The sequence below is a fragment of the Pyrus communis genome, chromosome 5 (assembly GCF_963583255.1).
Source record: "Pyrus communis chromosome 5, drPyrComm1.1, whole genome shotgun sequence".
Lineage (NCBI taxonomy): Eukaryota > Viridiplantae > Streptophyta > Magnoliopsida > Rosales > Rosaceae > Pyrus > Pyrus communis.
The window spans coordinates 23,719,484-23,742,454 of NC_084807.1; the positions used below are offsets into that span (position 1 = coordinate 23,719,484).

At 37.0% G+C, this 22,971-nt stretch overlaps 1 protein-coding gene across 1 annotated transcript; it reads right to left on the reverse strand.

The window, feature by feature from the left end:
• Positions 1 to 18,008: 18,008 nt before the first annotated feature.
• On the reverse strand, positions 18,009 to 18,521 carry LOC137734443 (secreted RxLR effector protein 161-like). The gene has a single exon (XM_068473709.1). The coding sequence runs from the start codon at positions 18,519 to 18,521 to the stop codon at positions 18,009 to 18,011; it is 513 nt and encodes a 170-aa protein (XP_068329810.1).
• Between the last annotated feature and the right edge of the window lie 4,450 nt (positions 18,522 to 22,971).

Consider the following 22,971-nt stretch of genomic DNA (forward strand, 5'->3'; position numbering starts at 1 on the left):
ATACGGCGCATCATGTCACGTCCAGGATGTCCAAAACGATCATGCCAAAGCAACAAAGTGTCCTGGAACTCAGGCATAGGGCCAGCTACATTGTGGGCTTCTATACTGCGAATGGTTGTGATGTACAACCCATTTGGTAGACGTTCCAACTTCTCGTGAATATGCTTCTGGCCATATTCGTATGAAGTGATACAAAGAAATTCAGAACCATGATCTTCAGTGGTTTCAAGATGATATTTATTATCTCGAATATCTCTAAAACTCAGTAACGTTCTGCCGGAACGTGGAGAATAGATTGCCTCTTTAATGGTTGAGATTGTACCATTAGACAACATGATACGTGCCTTTCTGTATCCTTCAATCAGGCTGGATAGGCCTGAGAGAGTTGTCAAAAGAGCTTTCTTGGGTATTAAGTTAGTAAAATAATGTCGTTCACACAAGATGGTGTGTGTGGTTGCACTATCTGCCAGACAACTAACTTCCCCACTAGACATACCTAGAAATAAATTGATTGAATTGGTCACATGCAAAAATATAAGTTCATTCATTCAAGAGAATAATATCCAATCAAATAACAATCTATAATTCAAAACAAACCAAAACTAAACAAATTATTCCAAATACATAGAAAAGTTGTTCAAAATTAAACCATAAACCTAACAAAAGAGGGGGGGTAGGGCCGGCCACTCCTAGTGGGTTCGGCCACTAGGGGTAAAACACCCTAAAAACATGTCTAATTTATTCATCCATAGGCGCTGATGCCTCCTGAAAGTCCAATATCTTCATGGATGTAGTTGCATCTTCCAAATGATCCACATGTGCAAAGTTAGACTCATGACGGAAATGATACTTGGCAATGGCCTCAGGGGAAGCTCGACATACGCGTGACCAATGATCATTGGATCCACAACGGTAGCACATGTCCAATTCAGTAGAAGTAGCCTGAACGGGAGCTTTGCCCTTGTTCTTAAAGTTTGGGGCCTTAGGGGCGAGTGGTGGACGCTGTTGGTCACATTTTTTCCCTTAGGTGCAGCACTCTGTTGACCTTCAGCTCATGGTTGGGCTTGCCGCCCATTGCCACGGCCACGACGGTTCTTTCGTCGTCTATAGTTGCTAGAATTGGTCGCATGCGCTTCAGGCGCAGTGTTCGAGCCAGTGGGTCGAGCTTGATGATTCTTCATCAAAAGCTGGTTCTGCTTTTCAGCGAGAAGTAAAATAGAGATCAAATCTGAGAACTTGGTGAATTTATGTGCTCGATATTGTTGCTGCAGACAATATTGGTGGCATGGAAGCTCGAATAAGTCTTCTCCAAGAGATCTGATTCAGTTAGTTCCACTTTGCAAAATTTCAACAAAGAACGGATTCTACAAACTTCAGAGTTGTATTCATTCATGAACTTAAAGTCTTGGAAACGAAGATGCTGCCAGTGGTGTCTTCCTTCAGGCAAGTATATGTCTTTCTGGTGATCGAAACAATCAGCTAGAGGGTGCGTGGGTCCTCCTTAGTGAGATACTCAGCCTGCAGTGCATCATGGATGTGTCTTCGAATGAAGATCATTGCAGTAGCCTTCTGAGCTTCGTCAACAGATTTGTCGGCGATAGGTGCCTCGATGGTGGCTCTAATACCCTTTGCAGTGAGATGGAGCTTCATGTCTTGAACCCACTTCAGATAATTTCTTACAGATACTTCTAGAGTAGAGAAATCGAGCTTGTTCAAGTTCGACATGTTCCTAAAACGGAGGGAGAAACATGATTAGTCATATGGTAAGCCATAGACATATATCGTAGAACATACTGGTTCTACAGACATTTAGTGGTTTAATTTATGCATGAAAACTACGGGTTTCATGTGGTATGTTTTGAATGAAAACTTCAGGTTTCAAAGGCACTAAATTTGAAACTACAGGTTCAATTTAGTTTTTATGAACAATTAGTTCATAATGAAAGGTTCCTGCAAGAAACACAGAATGCAATATGTTGATTTAAGTATAGTGGATTTGAGTTTCTTCGGGAACTCAAGTGTGAGAGCTTCGTTACTACGCAAGTATGTGACGGTTCAAAGTATAAAAATAAATTATTGAATCGTTAATGTCCAAAAGTGATCTTCAGGTCAATAATTTTGGATTCATTATCAGATTAATGGACTACATGTCACTTTTAATTAATTCAATAAATCGGGCCATACCGGGTAGATTGTAGAAGCAAAATAATAAAATAATATTATTGGATCGAAAATATAGCCCCAAAATAATATTGGGCTTGGTGCCGTGGGTTAAGTGGCACGGGTTTGGGTGCCTTAAGTATAAGGCAAGGCCTAAAAGACCTCGAGGGTGGGCTGTAGGCCATATAGATGAGGGAGAAGCCCCAACCGCAGTTGGGTTTCAGTTTGGGCTGAAGGGGGTGCACTGGACAAGGCCTAGTAGGTGCTGGCCTTGTGGGTGATGCACGGAGGAACAAAACCCAGCCCCATAGGCTGGCGTGTGGGTTCGAATAGGAGCTTAGCCGCATAAGCTAGCTTCCTGTGTTGCGAGCCGTAAGGAAACAAGGCCCAATCGAGTGGGCTGGCACCAGAGAGAGCAGGTATGCGGGCCTGTATGCATGCGGGACAAGGACCCAACAAGCAAGGCTTGCCGTGGGTTTGGTCTGGATCCATGAAGGCTGCGGGCCTCCTCAGTGATAGAACTAGGGCTGCAGGCCTATTCTAAGCAATCAGGCTGAAGGCTTGGGTGTCCAAGTAGATGCAGCAAAGTCCAGAGGGTTGCTACCGATGTTGTGCCGCAAGGGTGGTGCCATCCAATGTCCAATTTCCCCTTTTTTTTCTTCAAAAAAAAACCCTTAGGGTTTAAGAAACCCTAAATATGCTTCTAATTTATTTTATATAATTTGACTCGCAAATTCCACAAAACAATTTAATTGTGCGATGCATGAAACAAATATATATATATATATTGAAAAATATATGAACATATACAATATGTATGTATATATATATATATTAGATGGAAAATGTAAACATAAGGTGGGTTCATGCAACATGTGGAATGTTTTCATGCTTTGTGGACGTTTCAAATATCTTCCTTTATTTTAAGCATACCTGATTAGCAGAAAACGAATAAGCCTTTGAATGTGGTGGATGACAGCCTCCTCCTACGATGCGTCAATTCCTCAGCTTCTGGCAAGAACGTGCTGATAACGTGTTGTAGGCCTATTTGATTGAACGATCTAGGGTTTACAGAGAGAGAGGGGTTCGGCAATATTGAGAGAGAAGAGAGATTGATTTGATTGTGAGGTGTGTTTGATTCACCCCATTGTGCCTTTATTTATTGTAGTAGAAGAGGTAAAACCTTTCCCTTTAGGATTACAACATTTAATAGGTAATCTAATAGGTAATCTAATCCTAATAGGAATATTTAATACTTTCCCATAACACATTCATATTCTAAATATGACTGCAACATTAATAACTTTTTTTAATGAAGCAAGAGACTAATTAAATATAATAACAGAAATAAAAAAAAAATTCTCTTTTTTTTAATGACAATAAGGAAAAAAAAAAAATTTGGTCAAACAATATATTTTATTAAAGAGTGTTACTAAGCCTACCCCAGTGTCTTATTTCCCCACCCACTTTAAAATGATAATTTGATTGACAGTTTTATCTTGTGTAAAATGACCTTCAAAGATCTATAGACCACCCAATCATGTCTTGCCACATCATTAGTTATATTGCCAAAAACCTAAATTACATAAATGAGAAGAAAAAAAAAAAAGAGGAAAAAACCTAAAAACCGATCAAATTATGGGGCTGAAAATGGAGGAGTTTTTGGCTTTAGCAAAGAAGATTTAATGTTGTGAAGGGTAAAGACCCCACTTGCAAGTGCCGAGAAGAAGCAGGTATAGGTGTTCAAAAGCTTTCACTGCTGAGTTTGCTACAACATTAATATTCCTTTGCCACCAGCAAGAGCTTCCTCTGATGGGTCTTTCCATTCATCAACTACCCAAGCGGAATGGCAGTCGAGCAAAAGGCGTTCGGAAGAGGAATTTAAAAACATTGTAATCTTGTAACGGATAGTGAGGAAGCAGCTGAGGACTCCATTATCTACCTTTACCACCCTTCTGTTTAATGATATTTATTTTTTAATTATCATAATTCTTTTAAAGCAAATGAAAATTTGAAGAATAAATATATAGGGCTATTTTGGAATAATGGTGGGTGGAAAAATAGTTCTATGTTTTTCCACTTGTTACGAGGGGTGTAAATATAAGGTGGGTGGGAAAATAAGACACTGAGTAGGTATATCACCACTCTTATTAAATTAGATGTTAGATTAGCCACCAATGGAGTTTGAACTCATGTCGTCATGCGAGGACTCAACATATTTCCACCACTGTAGTAAAAGGTCACTTACAATGACGTTAAGGAATTAGTTAAATTAATATTTTTAATTAATAAAGTCACGAATTTAAAATCCTTAGACTGTATGAAATAGTTATTAGCTTGCTTATGTGGATGTATATTAAATAAATACAAAATTGCTGAGTTGACAATTGATTAAACCATCTTAATTAAAATAAAAAAAATCAAATTACGACTCTTTAATTTAAACAAGATGAAAAAAAAATTTGGGAATTCAATAAAACTCCTCTTCGTACGGTTGAGGTTTTTATGTTTTATTTTTTTTTATTTCACATGCATTTCACATGTTGCAATTTATGTGTTTCAAATTTTTTTCATTTCCACATGCTAAAAATCCACCACTCTCCTGCTCAAACACTTTTGAATTGTGATGTGTGGTGAGAATTAACAGTCGAGTAAACAACAAACACAATAAAACCGAGTAGAGGATCCGAATCCGCATGATTCGTACACTCTTCGTCAAAGCAATACTCCATTCACTTTACACTATGCCCCTACAATTATCACACTTTTTTAAAGTTGGTTGCCCATTTGAAAGACTATACTTTAGTCCAATTAACGCTTTACGCAGGAAGTGTTGTTTTACTACTTTATCCTCTATTTTTGGAGTATTTGAACTTATTTTGGGGTATTTGACTATTTCTGATAGTGCTTTCACCAAAAAAAAAAATGATTTCCACACCTTTATTCATCGTGCATTTCTGTTTTTATTAAATTTTAATTGTCGAATAAAAAATTTAAAATAAACGTGTGAAAATTATTTTTAAATTTTTACTAATGCTAGCCAATCACGTGTTTTTATAAGTAATGGTTTAATAATTTTGCAACACATTTTCCTAATAATATCTTGCTGTTATAAAATGAATCACCAGCCTGTTGCTTAAGTGAGCATCGAGGGAAGCAAGGGAGTGGAAACATTTCAAATCATGCAGCAACAATAATTGACGTCTGCTTCCGAAAGGCAAAATGAAAAATAAGTCCAGGACTTCAAATGTGAAAGGACTCCATTTCTACAGAATTGGTTCTTCCATTTGTGTCCGATTGATCGCTAAATAATTACTTGATTAATCAAGTTTTCAGGAAATAAATGAAGAAAGTTGAGATTTTATCACAAAACCAATTGGAAATATGAGGAGCATTCAACCTCTTAAATGCCCTTATAAGGTTTCTCTTTTCATCCATGTGTACTTTTACCTTCACATCCTCACATGTTTCCATTACGTGTGACGAATTTTCAAGCCAAATACATGAAAAATACGAATTGAGTGACATAGAACATATGTGGCCGTTGTGTTTCACAAGAGAGTCAACTTGTTCTGATACCATAAAAAAAGTTGAAATTCCACTATAAAATTAATTGATAATATAAAAAGTAACTCAATCTCCTATAAGCATTCGTTACTGGCTAGTGCTCTCATTTCAACTACACTTACTAAAGGAAAGAGAAAATCACTTTTAGACACAAGCTCTCCTATATTCTCGTTTCCATACAGAAGTGGAAACATCTTTGGTCCACACCACTTTCCCATAGTAGAGATATAGGTAAAATTTACATGCGATCTAATATTCTAATTGGCATGTAATTTAATATCTTAATGGATAGATTGTTGAATTGGTCAAAGTTGTATTATTGTACTTTGCTCATGATTTGTTTTCCCTTCCAACTTTACATTAGCATCTTCACACCAAATCAAGTGCGGGGACATCATGATCTTCGAGATATCTTTATGGGTTTAGAGTGTTTATAGTGGTGCTTTAAATTTTGTTCCTACCGCGTATGTCCTCATCCTATGCATGGTTCAAAACTCTCATCTCCCCTTAATTATTTAATTAGTTTGAATTCTACCCCGTCCATTTAATAATTTTTTTTATTTTTTTTTTTAAGTCCAAGGTAAAATTCGAGTTTCCCATATTACTCTTAAGTGGGAAAAGAGGAGGTTGCATTAGCATTGCGGTAAGGGTTCTCATGTCTAGCGAGTCTGAATCCTTGACAAATTCTTTTTGTGAGGATCTCGGGAATCCGTGAATTATATTCGTTCTTCGTACATTGTGCGGTTAAAAATTATTTTAAATATTTTTATTTAAAATTAAATACAAACAGTACATGACAAAAACTGACTGCACAATGTATGATAAACAGACACAATTTACGAATCCTCATGATCTTCACCAAAAGAATCCGAAGATGATCCTGTTGGGTGTCTAGCAAGGCTTTGCCTAATTCTTTATGACATGAGTTGACTTTTTAACCCTCTTGGTTGTAAGACTAAATTGTAGCAATTATCCATTAACTTTAAGTTAATTAGAGTAAGTTCATTATCATTGGTCCCTCAACTCATCATGCATCTATTGTCCTTTTTATCAACTCTGTTAGAACTTCTGTTAAAATGAGTCATATGCCATACACGCGAGGCTAAATCAAGGGGGCAAATATGGGAGATCAAAAAAGAAAAATTGTATCAATGATCCCTTAACTTTAATTCAACTAGAGAAATTGTCCCTCAACTTTAACTCAATTGTAGCAATGGTACTTTCAACATAACTCATTTTGACAGAATTCTAACGAAGTTGACGAAAATAATCATAGCTACACGTTTTGATGAATTAACTGTTGATGAACTAATAGTAATGAATTTTTAGTTGAGGGACCATTACTCTAATTTAATTAAAATTGAGAGACTATTACTACAACTTACTTTGGTTATAATCCTTTACTTTATCAATATAATTTATCAATTTTCAAAACAGAAAAAGTAAAATAATTACAAAAATATACACCTATGGATGGTGCTGTGGGATTTTTCTTTAGTGCCCTTATATAAGGAGTCAATGTTTGTTTCAGGGATTAATTACAGTGTCCTACTTTGAAGTTTTTAGTTTTCAACATTTGATACGTAAAGTTTTTTTCATTTCAGAGTGGTAGCTGAAGTAATTTTATGACACTTTCATATACCCGTTAAGGTTGTTGTTAAATTAATCGTTAACTAGTGACTTGACGCCCACGTGAACAATGACTAAACATCACATGTCAATATAGGCTACCTCTTCTGTTCTTTTCGACGAGAAATTTTTCATTGTAACTAGAACACGAGTGGTATACCACGTGTTTTTATAGAAGTAGTGGATAATTTTAATATTTAAGTTATTAACCTTTTAATACACATATCCCACCATTTGTATAGTGACAAGTGGTGTATTATCCAGTATTCCAATCACATTGAAAAATCTCTCATTTTCGACTTAACTCTCTTCTTTCCCTGATCCCTCCATACCCAACCTATTTCTAGATTTGACGGGTGACGACTTGAGGAACGAGAATTTCAAGGCGTTGGGGTCCGCTGGACTGTGAAGGAAAAGATCATAAATAGGACAATTCTAGAGCAAGGATGGACAACCCCATGAGCTCAAACCTCCAGGCCCCACCTACCAAATTTGATGGTGGTGGAGAGCCAAACTCAGCGGCCAGAGAAGCCGGAGCAGACGATGGTGGAGAGCCACACCTACCAAATTTCATAGCAGTGGATAGCCAAACCCAGGGGCCAGAGAAGAATGTGGTTGAAGCCAAAACCAGATTTTTTTTAATAATGATATATCCTCGCTTAGCAAAGACTACAATTTCAAGATGGCTTTTGTTAACTACATTGTAAAAGATAAAGAATTGGTACAGAGGAAGAGGAAGAGGAAGATGATACAGAGAAACTAGAGAGATTGTATTGATTGATTAGAGAAAATGTATACAACTGAACTTAAGGAAAATGATAACTATACAATGCCACATATAGCCATATATTCCAATTACAATAATACCCTTCTAACTATATTAACAAACTCAACCACTAAAATAATGCCATGTGGCATTTTTGTTATATCAGTTATTACTCCCCCCTCAAACTAAACTTGGAGTATCCAAGTGAAGTTTGAACTAGCCAGGTAGTTGAGACTGATATGAAAATACAAGACCAAGATGTCTGCAATGCTTCAAGAACATTGGGCTATGCAATCCTTTTGTAAATACATCTACATTTATGTGATGAAGCTAAACACTGAAGAAAACCCCAAACCCTTGTCTCTTGCAGTTTGGAGCAGTGTATGATAGTCTAGATAACCCCGCTATCTCAAAAATATAAAGTGATCCACAATTGAATGTTCAGTCCCACATCTTTGATACAAGTTCCACTTTATAAATCCAGCAACAATCTTCTGGGATGTGGACACCCTCTTTGTGTTGCATTCCACTCTCTAGCAAGCTACCCATGCAAGACCCCAGATGACTAATATGACAATGAGGTCGAATATGCTGATCACAGGTCATCTCTTGGTGTGCTGGTCAAAGACTACTTTGTATCTGTTAACCAAAAGATTACTGAGAGCTTTTGTAGCTTCTTGAAGAGTTGAGAAACAAACCAAAACCTCTGCTCACTCCATTATCATCACATAAGACTACAACTTTAGCCGTTGGTGAAGCCATGATGAAAGACACAAGTACAATCCAGAAATCAAAACAGATAAATTCTTCTAGGCAGTAAGAGAATGACACTCTTGATAGAAATGCTAAGGCAACAAGAGAATGACACTCTTGATAAATTCTAAGCAACAAGAGAATGATACTCTTGACAAATTCTATGGAATCCAAGAAAGAATGATACTTTCTCATCCATCAAGAAAGAATGACACTTTCTTGAAATCTTGTAATCCAACTAAATCACTAAATGAAACGGTAGTTTATCTTAGACAATTCATCCAAAAAACATCAAAACAACTTGACAAACATGTCTTCACCAACTTCACAAAACAACTTGAGTTGTGCATTTCTTCAAACATGTGGACTGCACAAAGTTGAGAAATTTTCTCCACAACAGAGAACAAAACATGGATCAAAGTGGCAGATATAGAGCACAGAGAGCCGATATGCAAACAACACCAAGAAGAGACCATAATTTGAATAACCATCAACAAAAAATTATCATGGCAAACAATCAAGAAACTATATTTAATCATTCTTCAACTAATGTCAATGGCCTTCACAATTAATAATGTATAAAATCTCACACTTTATCTTCTGCGGCAATTCCATAAACACTATACATGCATAAAGACGATGGCAGATACAAGAAACAACCTGATAGAATCCAAGATCCCACTTTCCAATTAGCAACGCAGAAGAGAAATTCCCAAACAAACAGTAAAAAGAATCACCATCGAATCAAGATTTGCACAGCAAAAAGAAGATGGATCTCGGCACTGTAAACTTTTGACGACCCATATTTTGACCGACACTCTCTGTTCATAGCCCAAATCTCTCTCAAATCCCTAATTTCTGAAACTATGCAGATCTTCATGAAAACCCTAACCCCCATGAATTTCAGCTCTCCTCCCCTCTTTCCACCGTCGATTATGACGGTTCTAGAGAGAGAAAGTAAGGGTTCCACGAGCAAAGCAGAAGCCCTAAACGCTTTGCTAGATGCCATATGTGGCAGAGATGTGGTAATATTTTCAAGAACGGAAGAAACAATTTTGACGACCCAAATTGCGGAAGCCCGGACGAAAGATCAACCAAGAAGTTACAGGACCGCCGTGGAAGCACCGAAGAAAATCTAATGGAAAACGATGAAAACGATGAAATCTAATGAAAAATGGAACCACCAAAATCCATGGCGTGAGCCTGGTGGCTCTGATACCATGTTAACTACATTGTAAAAGATAAATAATTGGTACAGAGGAAGTGGAAGATGATAGAAAGAAACCAGAAAGATTGTATTGATTGATTAAAGAAAATGTATACAACTGAATTTAAGGAAAATGATAGCTATATAATCCCTTATATAGCCATATATCCCAATTACAATAATACCCTTCTAACTATATTAACAAACTCAACCACTAAAATAATGCCATGTGTCATTTCTGTTATATGAGTTATTATTGGCTGCAAGCTTATAAGATTTCAGTGATCCTGCAGCAGTCACTGGAACATCAGATGGACTTACTGGTTCCAAATCTATCACTAAGCCAACATCTACTCGATGTAGAATTGCATAAAAGGGCTTACAAGAGGTTCTGCAATGCACCAAATCCTTAAGTCCCCAAAACCCCCACTATCTTCCACCGCCACCGCACCCCCTCGAAGAATTAATTCCTTTCGGACCTCTATTTCTACCTGTTCAAATCATTAATTCCATAAGTGTGACATCCCACATCACCCAGGGGTGTGATCCTTAAATGTATATTCCCATCCCTACCTAGCACGAGGCCTTTTGGGAGCTCATTGGCTTCGGGTTCCGTAGGAACTCCGAAGTTAAGCGAGAAGGGGGCTAGAGCAATCCCATGATAGGTGACCCACTGGGAAGTTGCTCGTGAGTTCCCAAAAACAAAACCGTGAAGGAATGGTAAGCCCAAAGCGGACAATATCGTGCTACGGTGGTGGAGCGGGCCCAGGAAGTGATCCGCCCCGGGCCAGGATGTGACAAATTGGTATCAGAGTCTAACCCTGGTCGCATGTGTGCCGACGAGGACGTCGGGCCCCTAAGGGGGGTGGATTGTGACATCCCACATCGCCCTGAGGAGTGATCCTTAAATGTATATTCTCATCTCTACCTAGCACGAGGCATTTTGGGAGCTCACTGGATTCGGGTTCCGTAGGAACTCTGAAGTTAAGCGAGAAGGGGGCTAGAGCAATCCCATGATGGGTGACCCACTGGGAAGTTGTTCGTGAGTTCCCAAAAACAAAACCGTGAGGGAATGGTAAGCCCAAAGCGGACAATATCGTGCTACGGTGGTGGAGCAGGCCCGGGAAATGATCCGCCCCTGGCCGGGATGTGACAATTTGGTATCAGAGCCTAACCCTGGCTGCGTGTGTGCCGACGAGGACGTCGGGCCACTAAGGGGGGTGGATGTGACATCCCACATCACCCAGGGGTGTGATCCTTAAATGTATATTCACATCCCTACCTAGCACGAGGCCTTTTGGGAGCTTATTGGCTTCGGGTTCCGTAGAAACTCCGAAGTTAAGCGAGAAGGGGGCTAGAGCAATCCCATGATGGGTGACCCACTGGGAAGTTGCTCGTGAGTTCCCAAAAACAAAACCGTGAGGGAACGGTAAGCCCAAAGCGGATAATATCGTGCTACGGTGGTGGAGCGGGCCCGGGAAGTGATCCGCCCTGGGCCGGGATATGACAATAAGTTCCTGGTTCCTTGTTTTCAAAGTAATAATTAATTTTTTATTTTTATTAATTTCTAAATTTTTTAATATCTATGTGGATTCTATATTGACACATGACCTCCAGTCATTATTCACGTAGACGTCATATTACCAGTTAACGACTAATTTAAAAGTAATCTTAATAGATGTAGGGCTTGTTTGGATATGCATTTAAAATGATCGAAATCGCTTTTAGAGAAAATGTTTTTGGATTTCAAAAGCACTTTAAGTGCTTTCTACAAAAAGCATCAATTATGTGCTTCTTCCAGGAAGTACTTTAAGTACTTTTTTAGGATTTACTTGCATTTTTACTAAGGATTGGTTCTAAAAACATTTTCACTAAAAGCATTTTTAGTCATTTTAAAAGCACATTCAAACGAGCTCGTATAAAAGTGTTTCAAAATTATAACTTCACGTACTACCCTAGAATGAAAAAAACTTAATGTACCAAATGTTAAAAATAAAAAAACTTTCAAGTTGTAAATTGAAATTAACTCTTGCTTCAATTATCAACTAATAGTACTATCAAATCAAAGTAAACTGAAATCAAAATAGAAATGCATTTGGCTCTTCAATGGATGAGAAGGAATTCCTTCTCAATTTATTATGTGGCTAATTTACGAAATGTTGTTTTTGTGATTGAAATTGTTCATATTATAAATTACTCTGTAAATATCTATCTGTAAAAAATAGTCACTTAAATATGAGATCATTTAATGATCGGAATGTATAAAAATAAGTGGACGGATTCAGTAAATAAACCGTTTATCTATTTGTTACAATTGATTGACTAAACAACCTTAATTTTTATTGATTTTTTGTACAAATAATCTTTACGTAATGATTTATATATAATATAAACAATTTCTATCATAAGCACGGAAATTTATGAATCAGCTACTTAAAAATTTGAGAAAAAAACTCAATCTAAATTGGGCCATGTCTTTCTCATTAATTATTAATTAAACAAACAAATCCGAGTTTGATTACATGGATAAAAAAATAATATAAACTCCAAAGGTAGCTTTTGCTTGCTGGTAATACATGTGCCTCTCATATGGGTTTTTACAACGAGGTGTTAGTATGTTAAAAAAATAAATGATTTTTTAGAAATCTTTATTTGTGTGACACTCTCTGTTTTACGCTCCTCCAAAATTTAGTAGGATTTGGAGCTCTGGAAATGGTAGCTTAATCTTTTCTTATTCTTGTAGTGATTAGTCTTGGTATTTTTATAATTAATATCTGCAGACGTGTTACGTTGTACACTTTCTTTGTAGATATTGAGATGCTATGATTTTTATTTAATACGTTTATTTAAAGTTGATCACTTTTACTGCACACACTTACTATTGTTTTATTTTCAATCTTTTATTCGTACTTTTTACACATCACTATTATGTTATAGTTTCGTCACTTTTCAAGTTTGCATAGCAATGCCGCGATTGTGATGTTCACATGAATATCCAAGTCAAGATGCATTAGTGTTGTCTCTACCATGTATACATGGTAAAGACAACACTAAGACAATTGTCTCCTATAATACATGGTAGAGACAACACTAAGACAATTGACTCTTGCGGTCCATACATGTTCATTATAATTCCCTACAATATGAAGCAAATAGAGAAACAACCTCAAACATTTGTGTGCTTAATTCTCTATTATAGAACGATTAAATAAAATTACGTGAGCGCATATGATCGATGAGGAACTTACCTCATAAGTTTTATTGTTATTAACTGAACCTTGGTAACGAAATTCCGATCAATGGTGGTAGCAGCCACGGAAAGAGACCATGGTGCGAAGTTTGAAACATTGTTCAGTTGTGGACCCTTGTTACAAGCGCCAATGGAGGTCAATATCCCTTTTAATGCGTGAAAATATCCAATGGCGATTGAATCCCCGCCATCCAACACCAGCAACCAACCCCCCTCGCCTTCCCACACCACCTGCAGTCCATGGTCCACCCCTCTCCCACCACTTGCAGGCCCCTTCCCCACCTCTGTCTCTTTCACTCCTCTCCCACTAGGGCCACTACCCCACCGTCAGCCTTCATAGTAGTTACACAAATTCATTAAGAGTGTAAAGACAAAGTTCAAATTTTTTAGAATGCTTATTGTTGTAACCTCTTATGTGCGATTGGAGGTTGATGGAGGAGATGAAGTACTGTACCGGTTGGTTAGAGAGAGGGAGAGAGAGAGAGAGATATGGAAGGGAATGTTGTGGGTGGTTGGGTAAGCCGGACGGGAGAGGAGTTTGTTGCTACGGTTTAGTAGTATTAGTCTTCACTTGTGACTGAAAAACCTTTAGTTCAACTCTGGCTAAAGACGAATTTGAACTACCTCCCCTAGTGTAAATAATATCTTTAATACTATTTACAAGATGATAAAAATAACATTTTTGGACATAAATTGCAAACTTTGTCTAACACAGTGACTAAACTAGCTAAATTGACTAAAATAAATTCTAAGAAAAATTAATGAAAAGTGCTTGAAAACTTTGAGTTTTAACGAAAATGGAAAAAAAAAGTGTTGTAAGTGAATAATATCATGATTGACTTTTTAGAGTAAAAATATGATTTTTCATTAAAATGAATAGTATCGAAAACTTTTCGTTAAAATCTTCTAAATTTTAAGCATAAATACAGTGACCACAAAAAAATTTCCACCGATGGAGATTGAAATTACATCAACACCATCAGCAATAGCATCATCAAATGACGCAAGAATATCATCATCCGCAGTCATCTGATGCCAAAGGCCCAAACATACACTGTACACCGCACTACGTGCTGATGGCACCCCTCCTCTTGCTGTACCCAACCTACAGGCATCATGACTAGCACTGCTAACAAAGTTCCTGCCACCGTTGATGCGGTATGAATACCATGGCCGTCTGCCTCTCGTGGGGACTAGACATCAGCTGGGCTGAATCCAGCAGCACGTCCGGCTCCAATTATTTTAATGTTCAGACATGTAGGTATGCTATGATTATCATAATTCAAACATGTGCTTTTTTTTTTTGGACAAAAAAAAAAAAAGAAAAAAAAAAAAGCTCATGAGCTAGTTGAGAGCCATAGGCTTTTATTATTGGGTATATTATCAATTTCCCCCCTGAACTTGTGACCATTGGCCAATTTCCCCCCTGAACTTTAATTTTGGCCAATTTCCCCCCTCAACTCTCATAATTAGTCAATTCCCCCCCTGAACTTTAATTTGGCCAATTTCCCCCCTCAACTCTCAAAATTAGTCAATTTGCACCCTACTGTTAATTTTTTTTTATTTTAATTTTCCATCTATTCTTTTCTTAATTTTCAATCTTTCTAATAGCTTCCAACAAAGTACTAAAATTAACATAAACTCACCTGCATAATATAGGGTAAAATGTACAAAAACATAATACAGTTAGTATGTGACATGGGTTGATTATAAGAAAAAGTTATGAATCGGGTTTAAAGCATGTAGAAGAAGAAATAATAACAAAAAGAAATAATAATCCTAAACTCATGGATCAAACCTATTTCAATAAAATGGGTTATTCTTAATAAGGAGTCGAAAATTATGAATAGACTAGCCATTTTTTTACTAAAGCTCGATTCTCCGCAATTTACTTGAACTTAGCTTTCACTTTTATAAAGAAAATTGTATTCACATACAAAAATTTACACATCAATCCTTTTTGTTATCAATTTTGTATAGTCAAAAATCAAATAAAATTACTTCATACTGATTTATTATGACTAATAATACTATCTATGATAAATTGTAAAATTCTAAATTTTAATCTATTTGTAATAGGATAAAGATATAGGAACATGATTAACATACATCTTATTTAGTTTCTTACACACACTTGTTTAATTATGATCAAATTAAAAATTTAACAGTAGGGTGCAAATTGACTAATTATAAGAGTTGAGGGGGGAAATTGGCTAAATTAAAGTTGAGGGGGGAAATTGACTAATCATGAGAGTTCAGGGGGGAAATTGGCCAAAATTAAAGTTGAGGGGGGAAATTGGCTAATGGTCACAAGTTCAGGGGGGAAATTGATAATATACCCTTTATTATTTCCTAATGTTTTCAAAAGTCATCATTGGAGTAGCAGACAACAAACTAGTTTGCCTTATTAAAAGTAAATTGTAGTAATAGTCTTTTAACTTTTATTCAATTGAAGCAATTATTTTTAAACTAAAAATCTATTACTATTGGTCCCTTAACTCATTAAAATGTATAGCTATGGTCTTTTTTTGTCAACTCCGTTAGAACTTCCATCAAAATGAGTCACGTATCATCTGCATGTAAGGTTAAATCAAGTGGCAAATATGGAAAATCATATAAGAAAAATTGTATCAATGGTCCCTTAACTTTAATTCAAATGAAAAAATGGTCCCTCAACTTTAACTCAATTGGAGCAATGGTTCCTCAACTTTAACTCAATTGTAGCAATGGTCTTTTCAACATAACTCATTTTGATAGAATTTTGACAGAGTTGACGAAAATGACTATAACTACACATTTTGATAAGTTGAGAGACCAATAGTAATGACTTTTAGTTGAGAAATCATTACTCCAATTTAATTAAAATTGAGGAATCTTTGCTAAAATTTACTTCCCTTACTGATTACAAGTTGGCTGAGGATTGTCATGTGCCTTTCCATTTTGAGGTCAGTGGCAGTGGACCACATCCGGTGTCATCAAAGCTGTCAGATTCCGGCCAAATTCCAGTATCAACCACTCCTAAATGAGAGAGAGGATCCTCGTCGGATTCTTTTTGTGAGGATTCTGAAGATCTTCCAATCACATACATTCATCATACTTTATACGGTCAGTTTTTGTCAAATACTGTTTATATTTAATTTTAAATAAAAAATTTATAATGATTTTTTACTGCACGATTTACGATAAACGGATGTGATTGGAGGATCCCATAATCCTCACAAAAATGATCCGACAAGGATCCTCCTGGCTACAATGATATTGCTTTCGTGAAGATTGTTGCTACTCGAATCTCTCCGAAACCCAATTAAGTCCCATGACCTTGTTGTGACGAGCTTCTTTTCACTGGGTAAAACAGCACCACACCATCCATACCTATACTTACATTCATCCAAAGAACCTAAGTGATCAGTACTAAGCATAAATGGTTAAACCCTTTATCAAACATTTTTTGTACACCGTAATTCGTGCTGATGGCACCGCCCCTCTTGATGTCCCCGTCCCCAAACCATCTAGACTTGCATTGTTGACCAAGTTCCCTGCTGCTATTGGTGCAGCGAGTCTCATGGCCATGGGTGTCTCTTGGAGATTGGGCATCACATACGTCAAATCCTTTAGCACGGTAATAAAGTGCCCCAATAACTTTACTGTTCAGATATCGTATAAATTAGGTTCAAGATAAATGGGAATAATGATAGGACAATCTAGTGTGGCTTACTTGTAGCAAGTAAAACTACCAGAGCTTTGGAATGTGCCTTTCCAGCTTGTGGGTGGTGGACCAAATCCAGTGTCATTAAAGCTGTCAGATACCGGCCAAGTTCCAGAGTCAAGCACTCCTATGATGATCATATCACCTTTGTTTACATAGTTGCTTCTCGACACTGTTTCCGGAAACCCAATGAAGTCCCACGACCTTATGTGGAGCTGCTGCCTCTTTTAACTTGGAAAAAAAGGCACCACACCATCCATTCCTATACATGTGTACATTCAAATAAACATTTTTTTGTTATTTATAAAATATGTGTGCGTCGGTATGTGTATTAATTAAAACGAAAAGGGAGAGGCTGAACAAATATTAATCTGCCATTTTTGTGCTTCTTCGTCTGTTAGCTTGGCAGCATACAAAGCCAGTGAAGCTGCTACTGTAGGTGTGCAGTAGCAGACATTTTTGTGCCATATCATTAATTATAAAATTGCTGCCAACTACGATTTGTAGCATGTTTACGTGAACATGCAATGTGGTAGGGGAAATCTCGCGCTTTGGCTTGTCGCCCATGTACACAATATAAAACCTGCAACATTTGTCGAATATCAACATCATAACTAATAGTCAAGACTTAAAAAGCCAATTATAGAAAAAGAAATGAAGAAAAAAAAAATCGCATGCCTTTCGGGCATCGTCGTGAGGAGCTGAACGAGTAACATCAACAATCAAAGTGCAGGTTATTGGATATGAATGTAAATGACATGTGCTGTGCGCATGGTATTAGATAAGAATGTAAGACATGTGCTGGATTCTTTGACAATTTAATGGCTGAGATGTAATCGCAATGAATCACCGTTGGTTTGCATTGACCATAATTAAGCTGCTCCAAAATCCTTCCTAGCCACATAGCTTGGCAAGCACTGGATGCAGTAGCAATGAACTCGGCCTCGGTAGTTGAAAGAGTGACTATTGGCTATTTCTTTGAAGACCAAGACACTGCACTTGAACTCAGAATAAAAACATACACAGACGTGCTCTTTCTATCATTCTGATCACCAGTGTAGTAGTCACTACCTGTGTAGCCAACAAGTTCCTTAGTTCCTCCCTTCTTGTAAAACGGTCCAAAACTGATTGTGCCCTTCACATACCTCAACACCCTTTTTGCTGCTTGCAAATGAGTCTTAGTGGGTCGTTCCATGTATCTGCTAATTACACTTACTACAAACATCAAATCGGGACGAGTGGCAATCAAGTACATAAGGCTTCCCACGATCTGTTTGTAAAATGTCCCATCGACTCTTACTCCATCTTCATCCTTAGTAAGCTTAAAGCCATGAACCATTGGATTGTGCACTAGATTACACTGGTCCATATTGAATCTTTCCAAAACCTCCTGAGCATACTTCCGTTGACGGATGAATATATCATCCATCCTTTGCAAAACTTCAATCCCAAGAAAGTACCTCATCTTACCAAGGTCAGTCATGTCAAATTCATCGCCACTTCATTTCGTAGATCCAACCGTTGGATCGGAATGAAATTTTAGTATGTTGTTCTAGAAGCATAAGGTGAACTACAAATAGCTTGATCCCTTCGTTTAGGGTACGTAGGCAGTCTAACCAGGATGTTAGATGCAGCCATAAATTAAACAAAATGATTATTATTTTTTTGTATGGTTAGTTAGAATTATAATTAACCATTGTTTTATTATGGCCTACCTATGTGTTTGGCTTCCGAATTAGAAATTTCGAGTCGTTACACTTGCTCTTTTGGGACATTCCCACTGAAAATGACCTAACTCATGACAATTATAACACTTTAGGGTAGATAAACCTACCCCTTCCTCGATAAGAACCTCTACCACCACCTCTTCCTCCTTGTTGGGGTCCGTGAGTGATCTAAAGGGCTTGTTCATCCACAGTGTAACAGAGTCATGGATCTTAAGATCTTCTCAATGATCACCACATCCTCCATCCTTTTGCCATGAATTCTCATCTTATTAGCTGTGATGAGAGTTCTCATGGATCTCAAGGGTTTGTTCATCCACAGTGTAACAGAGTCATGGATCTCAAGATCTTCTCAATGATCACCACATCCTCCATCCTTTTGCCATGAATTCTCATCTTATTAGCTGTGATGGGGTCCGTGAGTCATTCATCGATTCCCCAGCTTTCATGTGCAACACTTTAAACTCCTTGCGAAGAGCTTGGAGTTGAGCACGCTTAACTCGTGCTGTCCCTTGGTACTTCTACTTTAAAGAATCCAAATATCCTTTGATGTGTCCTTTTTCAATATTGTCTCCAAAATGGATCGATCAATGGCTTGGAATAGATAGTTCTTAGCCTTTAGATACTTCAACTTTTGATCCTCAATCACCTTATTCTGTCGCTCAGTTAGATCTGTCCCTTCCGCTGCTGCAGAGATCCCAGTTTCCACCAAACTCCAATACTCCTTTGAATGCAGAAAATTCTCCATAAGCATGCTCCAGTGATCGTAATGTCCATCAAACCGTGGGATAGCAAGCTACACAAAACTGCTTTCGCTTATCATGTTGTTCCTTCACGCTAAAGTCTGTGGTACGAACTATTGGTCAGGCCCCGTGACGAGGCTCTGATACTAGATGTTAGAACCAAGTACAACGACAAAGAACTTTGCAAAAACAAAGCACAATAACTCTCAGATGTAGGGATAATTTCTTATTGAATTAAAAAACAATCATGGCTATTAAATAGCCTTACATCAAAACAAAAGGGGAAACAACAACCCATGACTTTACAGTCCTAGAATCGTGGTGCATGACTAAGTCCAAACAGAAAATAACTTGTCCCTTAAGAGTAGGGATTATTATGCAGAATTCAACCACTACAAACCTAAAAACAAGGAAACCTTAACCCTATCAGCTAGAAGATCCTAACAACTTTAACACTATGCACATGGGGTTGGTAGCTTACTCTCTAAGCCATTGTATTAGAAGGGTTTAAAAGGGCTTTTCCCTCCATGTATTGTGTAAGAGTGTATATGCAATTACAGAGAAAGGAAATAGAAATTCTTTGAGATTCATAGCTTTTCTTCTAAACTTTTCTTCTTCTTCGTATGATTTGTGAGTTGATTTCTGTTTCCTCAGTATGTTAAGGCAGGTGAAGCTGAGAAGCATGAGAAACCATTGAACTAGAGCTATTAGGGTTTCGTGGAAGCCTGGAAGTTGAGCAAGAAAAAGAAAAAGATGAACAGAATCTATCTTCTCAGCCAACAACTTCATCGGCTATTTATAGTTTTATACTGAGTTTGTAAACCAGTAATTTACATTTGCCAATTGCCATGCTATTTTTTTTCTTGGAAAACATTTAAAATGCATTAATTTTCACACGTTGTATTGTACCCGTCTTTGATTTTGTGCATCAATATTTGCATTTTGCCATATTTAGGCATAAAGTCAACACCCTAGTCCTGAATTTTGCCATGTCTTTCCGTCTTGTTATTGTTGTCAGATTACTCATTTATTTTTGCTAAGCTTATCAAGTTTGAATTTTGAAACTGGATCCTGAAACAGGTTAATATTATTAAAAGTATCAAGAAAGCGTGTATGTTTGATGAACGAAAAAAATGAAAAGATACCGTGTATAGTATACTAATGCACTTTGATAATGTCACACGTGAAAAATAAAAAGGAAAATGCTAGCAACTGCCCTTTGAATTTAGCGGCTCAATCCGACTTATCTTTTGACTTTCAAATTGTTTATGAATCATTTTAATCCTTTAAACAGTTAGCAATGCCCCTTGAATTTGGGGCATTCTTTATCCTTTGAACTTTCAAATTGGTTCTGAGTTTTAATAATTATTTTAAACATGACTATTAACTCTCTTGATTAATTTTGTAAATGCTTTCAACTGACAGAAAACATGATAAATGAAGATGATAGAGGTAATTTAGAACATTAATAATAATGGGCGCTTGTAAATTCGTAACAAAAATTGAAAAAAATATTACGAGTTCATGAAACATCGCTAAGTTTCTTCAAAAGAAATGGTAACTGGCATTCCTTTGTTCTTTCTACCGACTAGATAAAATTAATAGTCAACCGATATGATTAAACATGACTGCATAAGCAATGTCGGATCCAGGATTCTAATATCAAATGGCCCTAACCAAGATATGTTAGGCGTTAGTCGGCCGGTGGGTTAGAACCAAGCACCTATTCGTCTAGACAGGGCCTATGGGAATTTAAGTAAATTTATTATATATTATATAAATAAGTGCCTATTTACACTTTAAAAAAAATATACTTGTATTGAGAGTTTGGTATGAGATGAAAGTTCAAGTGTTTACGATTTCGTAGTATTTTACGAAATATTTTCAGAGATCGTTTGAATTTATATTGAGTTAAAAAAAAATAACGGTGTCAAACTTATGATATGAAAAGTATTGGATGAGTAGTACACCATCACTTTAATATTTGATTAAGTTTAATGATATGAGATGAAAGTTCAAGTGCTTACGAGTTCCTAGTACTTTACGAAATATTTTCAAAGATCGTTTTATAGTGAGTTTTAGAAAAATAACTGTGTCAAACTTATGATATGAAAAGTATTGGATGAGTAATACACCATCTCTTTATTAATAAAATGTTAGGCACAACCTGATTAGACAACAATTAAAAAAATGAAGCGAGAAGGTCTTTCTTTTTCATTGGAACCAATGTCCAAGAACAGCAAAGCCATGGTGGTCTTCTCTGTGTTGCTCTCCCTATAAATTAGATATTTCTTCTTGGTTCAAAGCTTTTGTTTCACAATATATGCACGCCCAGACAGTTGAGTGGTCCTTGGAGGTCCTCACATGCACTTGTTCAGACTTTTGAGGGGTCCCGAAACCACCAAAGTCCATGAATAGTCCACCCCTATACATGAGTGTGTGGAGAGAGAATAGTGTGCGTGATAGGAAACCCTAATAGAGCCTTTCTCTGGTCTACAAACATATGCCCTAAGGCCATCTCCAATTGAGAGATCTAAAGGGCCAAAATTTGGCCTGAATTGTACAAAATTCATTTCCAACTGAAAGCTTGGCTACAATTTAATGGAGTCCATCAGGTTAAAACATGGCCAAAGAGTTATCGCCCTAGCCAAGCTTTGCCTGATGCTCAGCCCGTTTGCTGGGGCCCAGCAACAACAGCTGCAAATCCAATGGTTGGGCTCAAAAGAGTTTGACCTTCTCCTTCTTCTTCCCTGCCTTCCCAGCAACCCAAGAATCTTTCTCTCATCTTTCTTCTCCAAACGATAAAATTTGAGCAGCAAATTATCACAGTATCAAAAATCAGAACCAAAAAAGGAGAAAGAAAACAGTAGATTCAGTACCAAGATTAAGAACCCAGGTAAACAGGGGTAGCTAATTCCTGGTCTTTGCCATAGTTTGCAACGGAGCTTTTCTGGGTTTCAGGCAAAGTCCTAATTCTTGACATAGTTTCGTCGATTTGCGGTGGTTTGTAGCGAAGCTTTCTGGGTTTCTTAACAGCTGAGTGGACGAAAGAGTGCATGCACCTCAAAAACCCACGAGGGAAATCATGCTTTTCTATTTAGACAAAAACATGGCATGATTTGACCATATTTTACTTAATTAGAAAACATGATTTGGAGTCGGATTTAGCTTTGATTACTTAATCAGAAAAAAGTTCAAGATACAGACCGTATATTATAGGTATTTTAATTGAAAAAGATGCGCAGCTCTTAGAAATAAATTATGTTTGTAGACTGTAAATCAGGACCCCTTTTTAAAAACATGATTCTACTTAATTTTTACCATCTTGGCTTATTTTAATCCATTTTCTCACATTCTATTCATCTTAAAAAATCATGTTCCGAGAACTTTATTTTCATATGATTTAAGTAGTATTTAATAAATTTAAAGAGTAAACCTAAAACTAATAAATGATTAAGAGACTATA